This window comes from Cnephaeus nilssonii (assembly GCF_951640355.1).
Source record: "Cnephaeus nilssonii genome assembly, chromosome: 1".
NCBI lineage: Eukaryota > Metazoa > Chordata > Mammalia > Chiroptera > Vespertilionidae > Cnephaeus > Cnephaeus nilssonii.
In genome coordinates, this window is record NC_137072.1 from 48,443,442 (window position 1) to 48,459,167 (window position 15,726).

The 15,726-nt window shown below is 40.8% G+C and overlaps 1 protein-coding gene across 2 annotated transcripts in view; it reads left to right on the forward strand.

The window, feature by feature from the left end:
- The window catches only part of MANBA (mannosidase beta), a 106,139-nt gene that overhangs the window by 15,396 nt on the left and 75,017 nt on the right, over positions 1 to 15,726 (forward strand). For both annotated transcript variants that reach the window (XM_079784965.1, XM_079784966.1), the window contains exons 3-5: positions 3,281 to 3,386; positions 4,450 to 4,620; positions 11,239 to 11,362. In XM_079784965.1, coding sequence (XP_079641091.1) covers positions 3,281 to 3,386; positions 4,450 to 4,620; positions 11,239 to 11,362 — 401 coding nt within the window. The remainder of the gene's footprint in view (positions 1 to 3,280; positions 3,387 to 4,449; positions 4,621 to 11,238; positions 11,363 to 15,726) is intronic.

Below are 15,726 nucleotides of genomic sequence, written 5' to 3' on the forward strand. Positions count from 1 at the left end.
CCCTCCCTGCTCACAGTAATCAATAGAACATATATATTTATAATATTGTCAAGTAGGATCAGAGATACAGCATTTATTGAGCGTGGTATTAACAGCCATTGAGACTATTGCATTGGTGTCATATTATATTGTGAGGCCATGAGGAAAAGCATGTTCTATAATGTTTTTAGTAATGTTCTATGAAGCAGAATGTAACCCAATTACATCTATCACTATTATTGCTAAATAAAAAAAATTCTTCAGTTCCTTTTATAGGTCTTTTCTGGCTATTTACTTGTCTTTTAAAAGAGAAATAAAGTCAGAAAATGGTGCTCAATATTAGAGTTACTGTGGTCCAGGCTCTTATTTCCAGACTAGAGGCCCGATGCACGAAATTGGTGCACTCGGGGCGGGGGAGGGGTGGGTCCCTCAGTCCGGCCTGTGCCCTCTTGCAGTCCGGGACCCCTCGCTCCTTACCACCCGCCTGCAGCAGAGGTGGGAGAGGCTCCCGCGCTCACCAGCCATGAGCCCGGCTTCTGGCTGAGCGGTGCTCCCCCTGTGGGAGCGCACTGACTACGAAGAGGCAGCTCCTGCGTTGAGCGTCTGCCCCGTGGTGGTCAATGCATGTCATAGTGACCAGTTGTTCCGCTGTTGGGTTGATTTGCATATTAGGATTTTATTATCCTATATAATAAAAGGGTAATATGTAAATAGACTGAATGGCAGAACAACCAAAGTGTAATATGCTAATGATATGCTAAGGCTGCTCAACCGTTTGCTATGACATGCATTGACCACCAGGGGGCAGACAGTCAACTGGTTGACCAGTCACTATGACGTGCACTGACCACCAGGGGGCAGATGCTCTGACTGGTAGATTAGCTTGCTGCTGGGGTCCAGCCAATCGGGACTGAGCGAGATGGGCCAGACACGCCCTGGAGCCCTCCTGTGGTCCCTCCCTGGCCCAATTGTGCACCGGTGGGGTCCCTCAGCCTGGCCTGTGCCCTCTCACAATCCGGGACCCTTGGGGCATGTTGGAGAGCCGGTTTCAGCCCGATCCCGCAGGCCACTTCCCTTGGGAGGGTGCCAGACGCAGGGCTCATGGCTGGTGAGTTCTGCTGTGGCAGTGTGAGCCTCTCCTGATTGGGACTGATTGGACCCGAGCTCACGGCAGGCATAGTGGGGCCGGGATGAGTGGGAGCAGCAGGTAGGAGCTGCAGGCAGTGTTGGACTGTGGATTTTGGCCTGATCCCTGCAGGCCACCCAGAGGGACTCCACTCGTGCATGAATTCGTGCACCGGGCCTCAAGTATAGGATAATGCTTAAAATACCTCCATTAAGGGTCTTCTTTCACAGTCAACTCACATATCCAAAAGTTAACCAAATGACTTTCCCACTTAAAGTTTACTTTATATTCTAACAGCCTCATTGTTTCTCTTAATGGAACCCCATTTTCCCAATCTTCAATGCCTAAGGTATTTTTGTCTCATCATATCTTTTCTTCATCCCCCTATATTCAGTCTGTTTCTGAGTCCTGTCAGTTTTCCCCTAGCATTTCTCTTAATTCAGCCCCTTATCCCTCATTTTCAAGTTTTTACCTTTGCCTATACCTTTATTAGTGTGTGCCTGGAATTAGGCCAAAACTGCCTAACTAAATTTTTTTGCTTGCTCTTTTTATTTTCCAGTCTTTTGTATGTAGAAACATTAGACTCATTTCCCAAAATACTGATTTTTACCATGATGTTCTTGCTTAATAATATGTCACTTCATTTTTTAAAAAAGTATTTATTTATTTATATATTTTTAATTGATTTCAAAGAGGAAGGGAGAGGGAGAGAGATAGAAAAACGTCAATAATGAGAGAGAATCATTGATTGGCTGCCTCATGCCCTGCCCTGCTCTCCCTCCCCACCGTCCCCCGCCCCTCCTCCCCGCTCCAGGATCGAGCCCACAATTCAGGCATGTGCCCTCATCAGGAATCAAACTGTGACCTCCTGGTTCATAGGTGGGTGCTCACTGAGCTACACTGGCCGGGCCAGTCATTCCCTTTTTAAAAAAATTTAAATTCTTTATTGTTGAAAGTATTACATAAGTCTCCTTTTTCCCCCACTGACCACTCCCTGGCCGCCCCCACCTTCCAGCACATGCCCTCACCCCCCTACTATCTGTGTCCATGGGTTATGGTCATATGCATGCATACAAGTTCTTTGGTTGATCTCTTACCTCTCCCCCCCCCCACCTTCCCTCATAAAATTGAGATAAATAGGAGCGCTACATACCTTTAACAAAGATAAATAAGCACAAATAAGATCATGATTTTTCCAACCCACTAATTTTAGTTCAGGGTCCCTCTCGAGGCAGCTCAGGGCGCAAGCGGGACCCACCCTGGCTGGGACGCCCTTCCATCGCAGGGCACTCACATTGGGACAGTCTAGACACACCCGTTCACCTTTGGGAGGTGGGAGGAAACCAGAGTCCCCGGAGGAAACCCACACAGCCGTGGGGAGGACATGCACACTGCACAGAGGGTGGCCTCAGACGGAATTGATTCCCCTCCCCATCCCTCCCCCCCCCCCCAATGTCATAATGAAATGACATAGAACAAAACAACATTATTCAAGGACCTGCTGTACTTTGTTTCTTTTAATTGTCCAATTAGATTTTATTGTGTGGATATACCACAGTTTATTTATTCTATTCTTCTTTAAGTTCTTGTTTCCTTCTTAAAGTCTTTCCTTATAACATAAACTCTAAAAGGACCATAGTCTGTCCAACAAGACTATACTACAAAGTAGAAGACACAAAGTTTTCTCTTTGTTTTTAGGCTTGAATGCCAACCAGATCGCAGTCTTCTTAAATTTAGAGACTGCTTGAGTTTCCTGTGAGGCTTAGCAGAATGCTGATCACATGATATTCACTCATAGATACCCGTTAGTTGGTTAATGTGTTCTCTTAGATAGTGTCAGTGAATTTAATAGTTTGTGAAAACGTTTTGTGTCTATTATTTAATTTGGTTTTTAAAAGAACTTTGTAAAGCTTTCTAGAAAAAAAGTTAGTGAATTTGGAAATTGGAAGTTGTTCTCATGGTTTTATGGTGATTGGAATATTATGAAGGAAGATAAGCATCACTCAATATAAAAATGTATTAAACGAATACTTCTGAAAATTTCAGTGGAAACTGATTATTAAGGATGTATATTTTCTGTGAAATAATTCCATTAGTTCTTAACTAATAAAAAAGGACTTATCTAAGTTAATGTTTTATACATCCTGTTTTAACAACCTTTTCTTTTTTTTTCAGCCAATGGCAAAAAGTAATTTTGATTTTTGAGGGCGTTGATACAGTTTCAAAGGTCCTGCTCAATAATGTTCTTATTGGGAAAACAAACAACATGTTCAGAAAATATGTAAGTACAAAATAACATTAGGCAAAAAACCCCCACTTATATGTGTTTGTTCATCGTTATTGTGAGTAGAGAAAGGTAAGTGTATATTTGCCCATGCAGGCTGGTACAAGCTTTTTGACTCACTGCATAAGTTACTTTATTTCTCAGTTGACACATTTGTAGAATGATGAAAACACTGCAAACCCTATGGAGTTATTGTGAGGACTTAGTAAGCTCACCATAGAAAATGATTGGCACAGTGCTTGACACATGGGAAGTATTCAAAAAAGCTGTTCCCTTCTCCATTACTCGGTGATCCAGAGTTTCATGGGAAGTGACAATTGACACACCATTTTAAAAGAAAATGTTCTTTCCTTTCTGGAATAATGGCACTATGAGATCATATTTTGATCTCTCTTCCCTTTCAAGGGTAGTCTTTCTAAAACAAAAATAAGTTATGACTTAGAAATGCATGCTATTTATAGCAAAGAGTCAGGTTGTCATGAAGCGTCTAGGAAATCCTTGACAGTTCAAGGCCATATGCAAATAGCCAGAGCAGACATTACAGAGCTAAATATATTTTCTACGTGCCCTGTTCACTAGGACTATCATCTGTCAGTAAAAACAGAAGAAGAAACCTAGAAATCCACATTCGGGCAGGAGAATGTACTCAGTTATAGCTAAAAGTCGGCCACTTAGATATACTATTTTGGAAAAGTGCTTTCTCCTTCAAAAAGGCTCACTCTAGCCCTAACCGGTTTGGCTCAGTGGATAGAGCGTTGGCCTGTGGACTGAAGGGTCCCAGGTTCGATTCCGGTCAAGGGGATATACCTTGGTTGCGGGCACATCCCCAGTAGGGGGTGTGCAGGAGGCAACTGATCAATGTTTCTCTCTCATTGAAGTTTCTAACTTTCTATCCCTCTCCCTTCCTCTCTGTAAAAAATCAATAAAAATATATTTTAAAAAAGGCTCACTCTAAAGATTTCAGTTGTTATATGCATCTCTTCTTCCATCTTATATATTTCTGTATCTAAAATGTTACCCACGAGGCTGCTTCCACATTTGTTCTTTCCTTTTAATTCAGAATTTTGATGTTACCCATGTGGTCAAAGCCCTAAACTCCCTTGAGCTGCGTTTCCAGTCACCAGTGCTGTATGCGGCCCAGCAGAGCAGGGCTCACATTGGCTACGAGGTGCCCCCAGACTGCCCTCCCAGTGTGCAGAAGGGAGAATGCCATGTCAACTTTATTCGAAAGGTAATGGTCTTGCAGATGGATGGGAGACTTAATCTTAACCTTTCTTGCCCCCTTTGTGGGATTTGAAAAATTAAAAAAAAAAAAAAAAGAACCGAAAGAGTATATGAATTTTTGTGGAGAATTTTTGTCTTTGTCAGTTTTTTTCCTTGACGCATGCTTCAGAACTTACATGACATCATAAAAAGAAGTCAAATAGGTGACTGGTAATGTACCTTCACAAATTATTTTTCAACATTTAGATTTATCAAACTCTTCACCAGACTGTAAGGTTCATATTTATTAGTGATTCTTGTTACTAGGGAGCCTTCTGAAAATATTAATGTATTTGTTGACATGTTCTTGTATTTTACTGGTAGGTTCTAATAAAATATAAAAAAAGATAACAAAAGTCATAAGAGGATTTTTCTCTGAGTCTGATGTCAGTCTAGATGACTTGGATTGATTCTAGTTTATGGTTGGATTAGTATTCTATGTGATATTTAGCTTTTTATTTTAAAAATTATTTTAATTGTGGTAAAATACATATAACATAAAATTTACCATCTTAACAATTTTTAAGTGTACAAAGCATATTCACACTGTTTTGAAATCAATCTCCAGAACTTGTTTCATGATGCAAAACTGAAACTCTATACTCATTCAAAAATAACTCCTTTCCCCCTTTTCCCAGCCCCTGACTCCCACAATTCTTTGTGTTTCTGTGAGTTTGACTCCTCTAGGTATCTCATATAAGTGGAATCATACAGTATTTGTTTTATGACTGCCTTATTTCACTAACCATAATGTTCTCAAGGTTCATCCATGTTGTAGCATATGTCAGAATTTCCTTCCTTTTTAAAGCATGATAATATTCCATTGTATGTATGGACCACAATTTATTTATTCAGTCGTCTGTAAATGGACATTGCTTCCACCTTTGGGTATTTTGAATAATGTTGCTATGTGCGGATATACAAATATCTCTTTTGAGACCCTGCTTTCAATTTTTTTTAATCTATACCCAGAAGTGGGATTACTGCATTCCAGGAGAATTCTACTTTAAATGTTTTGACGAAGTAGCATTTAATTTGAACGACAAATGTAATCACTTGTTTCAGTGTGAAGATACTAAGTGTATTTTTTCAGCGGCTCGTTGACCAGAACCTCCGTTAATAAATTCTGATTGGTTACGTTAAGCAGCTCTCTGTAGGCTGGATAACGTACCGTTCAATCACATTTCCTTAAGGTAAGCATGAAGGCCAAAATTATACCCCCATCTCTTTGACTCAGCCTCCCCAGATTTGTGTCGATAGCCTTGAGTTCACATGGCGGTAACTGGACAGTGTGTGCCCGAGCAGTCAGGCATCCCATGGAACACTTGTGTACTTACACTTCTGCTTAAACATCAGCATTTGTTTTTTGCCTTTGGCTTCAAATGGCACAGCAGTTTTAATACTAGAGGTTGCTCTTTCCCCTCTCCTTTTCCATCTTTCACCTTCTCTCAAAATGAGGACTTCCTGGATCCTAACGTGAAAAGTTTACATGCTCTACCTATATCTATGTAGTAGTTTCCCTCTACCCGCTGGTCACTTTGTGGCATTTAAACCATGCTTTCAAGTTAACTAGATAGAACAAAATCCTTCATCACTGATACCAGGAATCAGACCCAGGTTTCTGCTCTCATAGTGCGTGGAACTAAACTTGGGGCAAACTTGCCAGCAAATGAGTTGCATCTTGGTGTTTCTGGCTAGGTTGATCTGATCCAGTGGGAAGAGACCTGAATTGGAGACCAGGTCAGGAATTTTGGATCTGAATTCTGGCTTTACAAACCCAGGGGATCTTAGGCAAGTCCATCATTTGTGTATGGAGCTAATCCCATCCCTTCCTTCCTGGTTGTTCTGAAGATACACTGAAATATTAATGTAGATGCACTTTCCATACTCTAAGGTGCTATGTAGCTATTCCAATTGTGATATTATTTATTTTGGAGACTTATTTCTGTAATTACAGACCTATAAGTGTGTAACTGACAAAATGCTTCAGCTTAGTTTATACACTGAGTAGCCAGATTATTATGATCTCTGAACGCATAATAATCTGGCCACTTAGTGTATATCCTATATAATAAAAGGCTAATATGCAAATTGTCCCCTTGACCAGGAGTTCGACCAGCAGGCAGGCCGGCCAACCGTCCATGTCTCCTCCCCCTGGCCAGGCTGGCCGGACCCCACCCATGCACGAATTTATGCACCGGTCCTCTAATATATATACTGAGTGGCCAGATTATTATGCGTTCAGAGATCATAATAATCTGGCCACTCAGTGTATAAAGTTAATGGGACAGAGGTGGGGGTGGATATAATGAGGATATGTTACTCTCCATCTATTCCTTGACCCCTCTGCTTTCTCTGCACCAACACAAGTCCCTTCTTATCTCTGCTCCCTTCTCTGGCCAGCTTGGATGGTGGAACCTATCATCTCACCTGCCCTCTTGGGAATATTCCACACCATCCTTCTTGCTTTCCATCTACATCTCTGGCCATTCCTGCTAAGTCTCTTTATCCAGACCAGCTTTCTCCTCTTAAAAGTCGTACTCTTCAGTTTTCTCTCTGTTCTAGACACTTTTTTCCTTTTACTTTGTACCCTCTCTAGTCTATTTCATTTAATTTATCTTCATTTCTTCAATAACCAATTGAATTTCCAGTGACTTATTTAAAAAAAAATATATATATATTTATTGATTTCAGAGAAGAAGGGAGAGGGAGAGAGATAGAAACATCAATGATGAGAGAGAATCATTGATTGGCTCCCTCCTGCATGCCTCACACTGGGGATCGAGCCTGCAACCCAGGCATGTACCCTGACTGGTCATCTAACCATAGGTCGATGCTCAACCACTGAGCCACGCCGGCCGGGCTCCAGTGACTCTTAATATTGTATTTTCAGTCTGGACCTCTCTTTAATTCCAGACCCGATATTCAGCTGTCTATTTGGCATCTTCACTTGGCTGATTCATACGGACCCAAGGCTCAGTGTGCCCAACACTGCCCTGGAGATCTAAGCCCTTCTCCCACGGCGCCCTGTCTTGCTGAATGGAATACCATACAGGACAGCTGCTCAGGCCAGAAACCTAGGAGTTATTTTTGATACCTCCCTCTCATTTTCCCCCTCTTCCAGTCCACGACTAAGTCCTTTTCATGATTTGAATGTTACTTAAAACTCTTCAGTGGCTCTTGATCTGCCCACGCTCCATTTCTACTGCCATGCTTGAGTTCAGTGTGTCATCATTTCTTGCATGAAATATTGCCCAGTCACCTGACTTGTATCCCTACAACCTCTTTTTCCTTCCTCCAGTTAATTTTCCACACATCAGCCAGAATGTTCTTTTCAGACAAAAATTACAGCACTTTCCTTCTTAAAACTCTTCAACTGTTTCCTAGCCCTGGGCAGGTGGCTCAGTTGGTTGGAGTGTCACCTGCACACCAAAAGTTTGCAGCGGAGGCGTGTATGAGAGGAGCCAATCAACATTTATCTCTCACATCGATGTTTCTCTCTCTCTCTCAACACATCCTCGGGTGATGATTAAAAACAACAACAACTCTTCAACAACAGAAAACCTCTTCAACCTTTTCTCAGTGCCTTTAGGCTGAAGTCTAGAGCTCTTTAGCTCTGTCTGCCCACAACCACTTTTCCAGTCTTCTCCCATCTCTCCCATTGTTCTCTCTTCATTTCCTGGAAGGTACCACACTCTCTTGCACACGCTGTTACTTTCGAAGGGGATGTTTCACTTCCCTCTCCTCTCAGCACACTGGACAAGTGGGACCCACCCTTCAAGTCTCCATATAAAAGTCACTATTATTCAGGAAATCTTGCCTTGATATCTCCTCCCCCCACTTGTTCCCTGTCTGTTTCCTTTGTATTTGTGATTATTTATTCAGTGCCTGAGTTTCCTGCTGTACTGTGAACACTATAAGCACAAGGACTGTGTCTGATTTGTACATTGATGTACTCCCTGCCTAACACGTAGAAAGCATTTTACAAATATTTTTGAATAAGTGCTAACTTTTATTTGGAGAGGTTGTATGAATATAAGTGATTTGTAGCCCTTAGTGGGGAAAATAGTCTGCCATAGAAGCTGTTGAATATTTTTGCCCTCCTCTTTCTCCCTATTCCTAATAGAAAATTACACATCTGAATTTACAAACTCTCCAATAAATATCCCCGAGATGGGTTTCATTCTGAACATGAGAATCTGATATTTATGTGGTGAATTTAAACAGATAGGAATGCTATGAAGTGGTTTTAATTCTTTGTTTTTCCCTGTCATGGAAACAAATTGATTTCTGTCCCTGATAAATTCAGCGCTTAGCAAATAATACTGAAATGAGAACAGTTTGGCCAAATCCTCAGGCCGTGTTCAGAAAGATCTTAGTACTTCCTCTGGGGCTTGTTCCTTTTTAAAAGCTGAACTCAGTGTCTCACACATTGTAATTAACTGTCTTTTGAAAATAAATTTTTCTTTCAAAATTAGAAATAGAAATTAGTACTAGTTCACTTCTGGTGGGAATGCAGATTGGTGCAACCACTATGGAAAACAGTATGGAGTTTCCTCAAAAAATTAAAAATAGAACTTCTGTTTAACTTAGTGATTCTATTTCTGGTAATATACCCTAAAAACCCCAAAACACTATTCAGAAAGAATCTATGCACCCCTATGTTCATAGCAGCGTTATTTACAATAGCTAAAATTTGAAAACAGCCCAAGTGCCCATCAGTAGATGAACAGATAAAAAAACTGTGGGACATTTACACTATGGAATACTATGCAACTGTAAAAAAGAGGGACCTCTTACCCTTTGGGACAGCCTGGATGGACCTGGAAAATATTATGCTAAGTGAAATAAGCCAATCTGAGAAAGACAAATACCACATGATCTTACCTGTTTGTGGAATCTAATGAACAAAATGAAGACCTGAAGCAAGGAACTAACATACCTCAATGTGGGATTTGGGGGACAAGAAGAGATAAACCAAAGACCTTATATACTTATATGCTTGGCACATGGACATGGGCAACAGGGTAGTGGAGACCTGGAGGGGCTGGGAGGAGGGGGTAAAGGGAGGGAAAATGGGAGATATCTGTAATACCATCAATAACAACAATAATAAAAAGAAATAGTAATTAGTAAAAAGAAGTATAAATTAGAAAAATAATGCTAGAAAAGGGATTTATTTTAAGGGAACCATCTCCTGCTTTTGAATTTGAACTTTTGTAGATTAAAATGGAAATTGAAATGTGTCTGAAGGGAGAGACACTCGCCAGGCTGGATAAGAATGGCCACCTGTGCCAATGAACTGATTGTTTTGGGGCTATGAGTTCAGAAACAAGAATTTCTGAATTCATACTAGTGGAAAATAGGGGTTGGCAAGTCTAGCTAGAGTTTCTTAAACCTATTTATAAATATTGTAATCTTCCAATGTATTTCCTCATTCTTTATAGTTATTCCAATTAATTACAATATTCTCTGTAGTTATCTATTTCTGTGTAACCAATAATGCCAAAAGTTATCAGCTTAAAGTAACATTTATTGTCACAGTTTCTGTCAGGAATGTGTGGCTTAGCTGGGTGTCTGTGTGAATGTGTGGCTTAGCTGGGTGTCTGTGGCCCAAGGGGTTACAGCTGAGCTGGGGACCAGGGCTGCAGACATCTCAAGGCTGACTAGGCCTGACGTGTTTGTGCCTAAGCTCCCTCGTGTAGTTACTGACAGGCCTCAGATTCGCTTCCAAGCTCACTCCTATGGGCCTCTCTACAGGGCTGCCTCACAACATGGCAGCTGGCTCCCCCCTCGGCCAAGAGAGAGTGGGAGAGAGCACCCCAAACAAAAGGGGCCGTCTCTTATAACCTGCTTTTGGAAGTTCTCACCTCTGCTGTATTCTGCTAGTTAGAAGTGATTTGCTAGGTTTAATCCATACTCAAGGGGAAGGGATTCCACAAGGTCATGAGTGCCAGGAAGTGATCATTGTGGGCCATTTTAGATCCTGTGTATAGGACACACACACACACACACACACACACACACACACACACACCCACACCCACACCCACCCACACACGGACTTAATTCTGTGCTCATCTCCCCAAATTTGTCTATTGAGGTCATAACCCTCAGTGACTCAAAATGTAATCCTATCTGGTCTTTAAAGAGGCGACTGAGAAGTGAAGTGAGACCATTAGGGTAGGTCCTAATCCAATATGAATGAGGTCCTTACAAGAAGAGGAAACGTGGAGGCAGAGAGACACACTAGGGATGTGAGCATGTGCATGGAAAAAAGGACTGTGCGAGGGCACAGTGAGAGGACACTGTTTGCGAGCCAGGAGAGAGGCTCCAGAAGAAACCGTCCCTGCCAACACCTAGGTCTTGGAGTTCCCAGCTTCTGGAGCTATAAGAAAATAAATGTCTGTTGTTTAAGCCATCCAATCTATGCTATTTTGTTATGGCAGCTCTAGCAAACATTTTTACTTTTATAATATTTTTTTTAACCTTTTTTACTTATTTTAAAAGGAAAGTTTTTTTTAAAACAATGTTTAAGTTTCATGGTAATCAGAATTTATCTCCTTTTCCCCCTGTGAAATTACAGGAGCAGTGTTCCTTTAGTTGGGACTGGGGCCCTGCCTTTCCGACCCAGGGCATCTGGAAAGATGTCAGAATTAAAGCCTATAATATTTGTCACCTGAACTACTTCACGTTTTCCCCTAAATACGGTAAGCTAAGAGATGTGATTTCTTGCTTTACTTTTCTGAGCTGCTTTTGTGTGCAAGAATTGGGTTTGCAATTTGAATGTATAGATTTACTTTTCAGAGACTTATTTTTAAAAATCTTGTGATACATTCTATTTTAAAAAGTGAAAAATGTGTACAAACTGGGATTTGTCATAAACATTTACACTATAAAGCCGGCAGGCAGGCAGGTGGATACCTTTTAACATATTTTGAAAAGAAAGGAAGATAGAAGGAACGAAAGTGCGATTAGCTCTAGTTTTCCTGAGCTAAGTGTTCTTTCCTAAAAGAAGTGGGCCTGCTGGTTTGTGCTCCTTCCCGCCTCCTCTGTGGGCACTTTCAGAACGCCACTGTGCCGAGGTCTTGGTTTGCTGAAAGTGTCAGTCTGACTTCCTGTCACTGCACAGCTTCTCCTCTGAAGACCATGACACACCAGCCTTGTGAAGAGTTAAAAATAAACTGGAAGGCAAGTATGTTTGGTAAGGCACAGTGTACTACTTATTCCATTGAAGGAGCTATTCACAAGAAAGAAGCATTGAATAAAAGCTCAGAAATCTCACAGATGTCAGGGAGTCAGTTAGGAGCTGGTCAAATATTTGTTGACTGCTTTGCCCAGCACCGTGTGTGTTTGGCATAGGAAAGAAAGAATCTCATTCTCGCATGTGGATTGGGCAGAGAGGGGAGATACACGCAATTACCAAACCAAACAGATTGTGTAATGGTCTTCTGGGATGGGATCCCCCAGGGTTCAGAAAATCAAGGATCGGTGAGGATTTGAGAAGTGGGGGAAATCAGGGTGAATGAAGGTGGATCTTCAATGGTAGCTGACGATGCTTGATGCTCAGTTAGTTCTGTGCAGGCCTAACGGGATGACATCAGTAAGCAAGAATGTGGTGTGTCGGTACAGGAGTCCTGCTATTTTTAGGTCTGGCAACTCTAGGTTGCTATTCAATCGAACCTGCTGTTCAGTGGAACCAAATATGTGTTTTCTAAAGGCAGAAATAGTTGATATTTGAGGAGGTCATTTGGTGGTGCTGGTATTTTTTAATGTTAAAAAGGTATTAAAAGATCTCATTTAACGTGCACCTGTAAATGTGGCTATTTTAGCTCTCTAGTGCTTCTCAAACTATTCTTCAGAGGTGTAACCTGAACTGAGTCAGGCTACCTAATTCAAATAATAGTTCATTCTTCCCCATCCCTACCCACAGTTTTTCTCAGTTTACAGGGTGAGGCAAAGGAGGTTTACAGTTGTGAGTACTCAAAACAGTTATTCTTGTATTATTATTTATTAATTATTGTATTATTTTTCCATACTAACAACTGTAAACCACTTTTGTCCCACCCTATGTATATAAGGTCTAGTTTAAGAAGGGGTCTGATTTTGCAAAAAGGTATTTATTTAATAGTTTTGAAGCTTAATCAGTGTTTGAGGTGGTTAGGAAAAAGGACTGAGCTCCAGAGACCCTGATACCTGAAAAAATTTGAATAACATTACTTTAGTTTAATTAACATTTTAAAATATGAAGCTAAACATTTCTTCTTGAATATGAGTCATTAGAGTTCAGTTTATTAGTCACTAGTGACTCAGTGAATTTTATTAGAATTAAATCAATTAATTTAAATGATGCTTAAAATTTAATTAAAGTCATATAATCAGTTTCCCATAGCAACTATATTTTTAATGTTTTATGACTGCAGTTTATTTTGTACTTAATATAGAGAAAAATATGGTTCCTGTTCAAAAGATGTGCCCTGTGCATATTAAGTAGTGATTCTTATATTTCTGATTAATTTTATAGATTTTAATTAAAAAAATTGAAGTATAAATTTATGAAAGCATTAGGAGGGGAACTTCCCTAGGAATTTTTCCGATTTTTTGTTCATCACTGAAATCAATAGAAATTTTTTAATTAAAAAATATCTTTATTGTTGAAAGTATTACATAGGTCCTCCCCCCGCCCCCCACCATTAACCTCTTCCAGCCTGCTCCCCCGCCCCTGCCCACCCGCCCAGGCCCTCACCACCCCATTATCTGTGTCCTGTGGGCTATGCATATATGCATACAAGTTCATTGGTTGATCTCTTCCCACCCACCCTCCCCTACCATCCCTCTAAGGTTCAACAGTCTGTATATGCTTCTCAATAGAAATGTTTTAAAGTTGGAAACTAATAAAGAGATAAGTTAATATATGCTGGATACTTTTATGTATTTATTTGACACATACTTTGAAGCAGGCATTGTGAGAGTTACTAAAAATAAACAAAAATTAGTTCCTAATAAAAACAGATACATTTAATTTTTATTTAAAAATATATTAATTTTTAAAATTTAGTGTGAAATGAGGTTGGTCAAACTAATGCACACAGTAGCAATCTCTGGGTATTAATATTATAGATAGTTTGTGATTTTATTCTGCTCAGTTGTGTTTTCTAAATTTCTATATTGAGTTTATATTGTTTCTATAGTAAGGGAAAAGTAGCTAAAACAAATCTATCTAGTAATTCCAGTCATCTCAATCTGAAGGGCTAAACTAATTTGACTCTGTGGTATTTTATGCTTTCTCCCTGGTGAGGCTAGAAAGAGATAACATTTTTGCTTTTCCAAATGTTCTATTTAAATTTAAAATTAGTGAATTTACCCCTGATGATCAAATGGCCAACCATAATTTCCCAATATAATTGTGTATAGTATGACAGGAAAACAATGTTAGACTTTTAAAAAATTAACTTGAAATTCCTGTGAATTAATTTTCCTTATATGTGTGTGTACCTTTTCTGCATTCTTAGTCCTTATAAGTCATTACTGAACTTTAGCATTTTTCAAGAGCCTGTGGTCATTTGTTTGATTTTGTCTTAAGCTCAGCTTCTTAATGTCTTAAATAATGAAAACATATTTGTATTTGAAAAAAAAATGCTGAGTTCAAAGGAAAATAAGAATTACTTCCGTTATTTTTTAGCAGCTCCGTGGTCGGCAAACTGCGGCTCGCGAGCCACATGCGGCTCTTTGGCCCCTTGAGTGTGGCTCTTCCACAAAATACCACGGCCTGGGCGAGTCTATTTTGAAGAAGTGTCGTTAGAAGAAGTTTAAGTTTAAAAAATTTGGCTCTCAAAAGAAATTTCAATCGTTGTACTATTGATATTTGGCTCTGTTGACTAATGAGTTTGCCGACCACTGTCTTAGCTCTTGTCACTTTTCTAGGTATTAAGAGTACTGACTCATTGATGTGACTGTTTTTTAAGACCTCATTAGAAAATATTTATTTGAATGATTCATCCTTAGCCCTGAAATATTCTAATCAGGTTTTAAATAGCAGTAGCTGTTTTAGGGCACCTATGTTTTCAGTATTGCAAACAGTGAAAGATTGACCCTGGGCATTGAAACGGGAAGCTCAGATGCTTTTTACCAGGTATGGGAACCCAGCAAGATTCTACTGTTCTTTGCCCTTAGGGACAGGGGTGGGGTGGGGTAGGAGATTAACCCTAGCTGCTGGGGAAGGGAAAGGAAAGTCTGGGTTGGACTTGGGTTTCCAAGGTGTGGGGGGAGGGGAGAGGGGAGAAGACAACGGGTGTGAGGGGGGTGATGCCCCAGTTCTAGAGATTTGGACATTTACAAACAAATAATCTGGCCAGAAATGCAGGCCCTGTGTATAGTGGTAGTGGTGTTAGTGAAGGTGGTGAAGGTGGCGTGTGTATGAGAGAGATTCATTTATTGATCATTTTCTTTATGCTAGGTCTTTCATACTTGTAATCTAATGTAAATTGTTTGCATTAGGCCCTAAAATTTATCAGGAAAGAATGATGATTGTCAAGTTTTATGAGTTTTTCATAAGGTTATATAAACATATTCAGTCCAAATTCTATATAATAAAGATGTAATATGAAAATGGTCATTATGCCATGAAGCGTAACGACCGACCGTGTAGGGCAGCGAGCTACAAGCAGGCGGCAGAGAGCTACAGGAGGGGGCAGGGCAGCAAGCTATAAGGGGGGGGGAGCAGGGGGGGGGGAGCTACAGGATGGCAGGACAGCGGGTGGAGAGCTACTGGAGGGCAGCAGTGAGCTACTGGCGAGCTATTGGCGAGCTACTGGTGCATGGATTCATGTGCTCGGCTACTAGTATATAATAAACAAGAGGCCCAGTGCATGAAATTCGTGTACAGATAGGGTCTCTAGGCCTGGCCGGTGATCAGGGCTGATCTGTGGGGCAATGGGCAGGGTGATTGGGGCCCCTGCTCACACCCGCCTTGGCCTGGTGCTGCCCGCTTACCCGCTCCACCATCCCACTACGTTCCTGCTCTCATCAGGGCCCACTGGGGCCGGCAGCGCCTCCACTGCTGTCCACTGCCAGT